General features: G+C 58.6%; 1 protein-coding gene across 1 annotated transcript in view; it reads left to right on the top strand.

Moving 5' to 3' along the window:
* The first annotated feature begins 347 nt into the window (after window positions 1–347).
* The window catches only part of CUNH9orf24 (chromosome unknown C9orf24 homolog), a 7,177-nt gene continuing 6,538 nt past the window's right edge, over window positions 348–986 (top strand). Inside the window, exon 1 of the mRNA XM_019474368.1 lies at window positions 348–485. Coding sequence (XP_019329913.1) covers window positions 348–485 — 138 coding nt within the window. The remainder of the gene's footprint in view (window positions 486–986) is intronic.

Raw genomic sequence — 986 nt, forward strand, 5'->3', positions numbered from 1 at the left:
GCAGGAGGGGAGGAAGCCCAGAGCCAGGATGGAGCCAGGAGGGTGCAGCACCCATGGAGGGATGCTGGGAAGGATGCAGGCAGTAATTTCTCTGTCCTAACCCAGGACCTGCTATCGTTGGAAGCACAGCCACAGGACTGACAGTCATCAAATCCCCCTGTTCCTGCACTGTGATATCACTGATGATGTAAGCACCACCTGGGACTGGCAGAGCAGTGGCACCAGCCCCGTTCCCTTTCCTGTGTGGGCTGGGAGCCCCCAGCCCCACGCAGTGCCACTGATCTGGTGGGGCATCCCTGGGACCCTCCAGGACACCAAGCGCTCCTGTCCCTGCAGGCTGCTGCACCATGTTCCTCTTCTCCAAAAAACACAAGACCCCCATCAGCACTTACACCGACTCCTACCGCCCGCCATGCTCTGTCAAGAAGACCATCCAGGAGCAGGCTCCGCAGCAGCTCTGGAAAGAAAATAAGTTTGTGACACAGGTAAATGCCGCGGGAGGAGGAAGCCTCAGGGTTTCTACCTCGACCCAGCTGTGGATGCCCAGTGCCAGGCAGAGGAGTGGCACGGGGACTCATGGGGTGCCTCGCTGCATGTGTGTAATGGGGGGGTCGTGCTTCTTGGTAAGCAAAGTGTTTGACACTCCATGGCCTGTGCTTACTGGCTTCTTGTCCCCTGGTGCTGCACCCCCTGGTGGCTTTGGGCTCACGGGGCAGGCAGTTGCCAGCACAAGCTCTCACATGTCAGCCCTGTCCATCAGTAGGTTTCAGAGTCCGCAGGGGGCAGGATCCACTGAGGAAAGGGAAACTGAGGCAGTGGCAAGGCTCAGCCCAGGGCTGCTGCTTGGCATCATGGTGACGGGGGAGGGAAGATCATCAGAAAACCATCACAGAAACATGGTGGGGTGACTCTCACGATTGGAGTGCTGCAATGGATGGCTATAGACTCTTCAGAAGGGACAGGCGAGGAAGGAGAGGCGGTGGGGT

This window comes from Aptenodytes forsteri, unplaced genomic scaffold (genome assembly GCF_000699145.1).
Source record: "Aptenodytes forsteri isolate BGI_AS27 unplaced genomic scaffold, ASM69914v1 Scaffold201, whole genome shotgun sequence".
In the NCBI taxonomy this organism is placed as follows: domain Eukaryota; kingdom Metazoa; phylum Chordata; class Aves; order Sphenisciformes; family Spheniscidae; genus Aptenodytes; species Aptenodytes forsteri.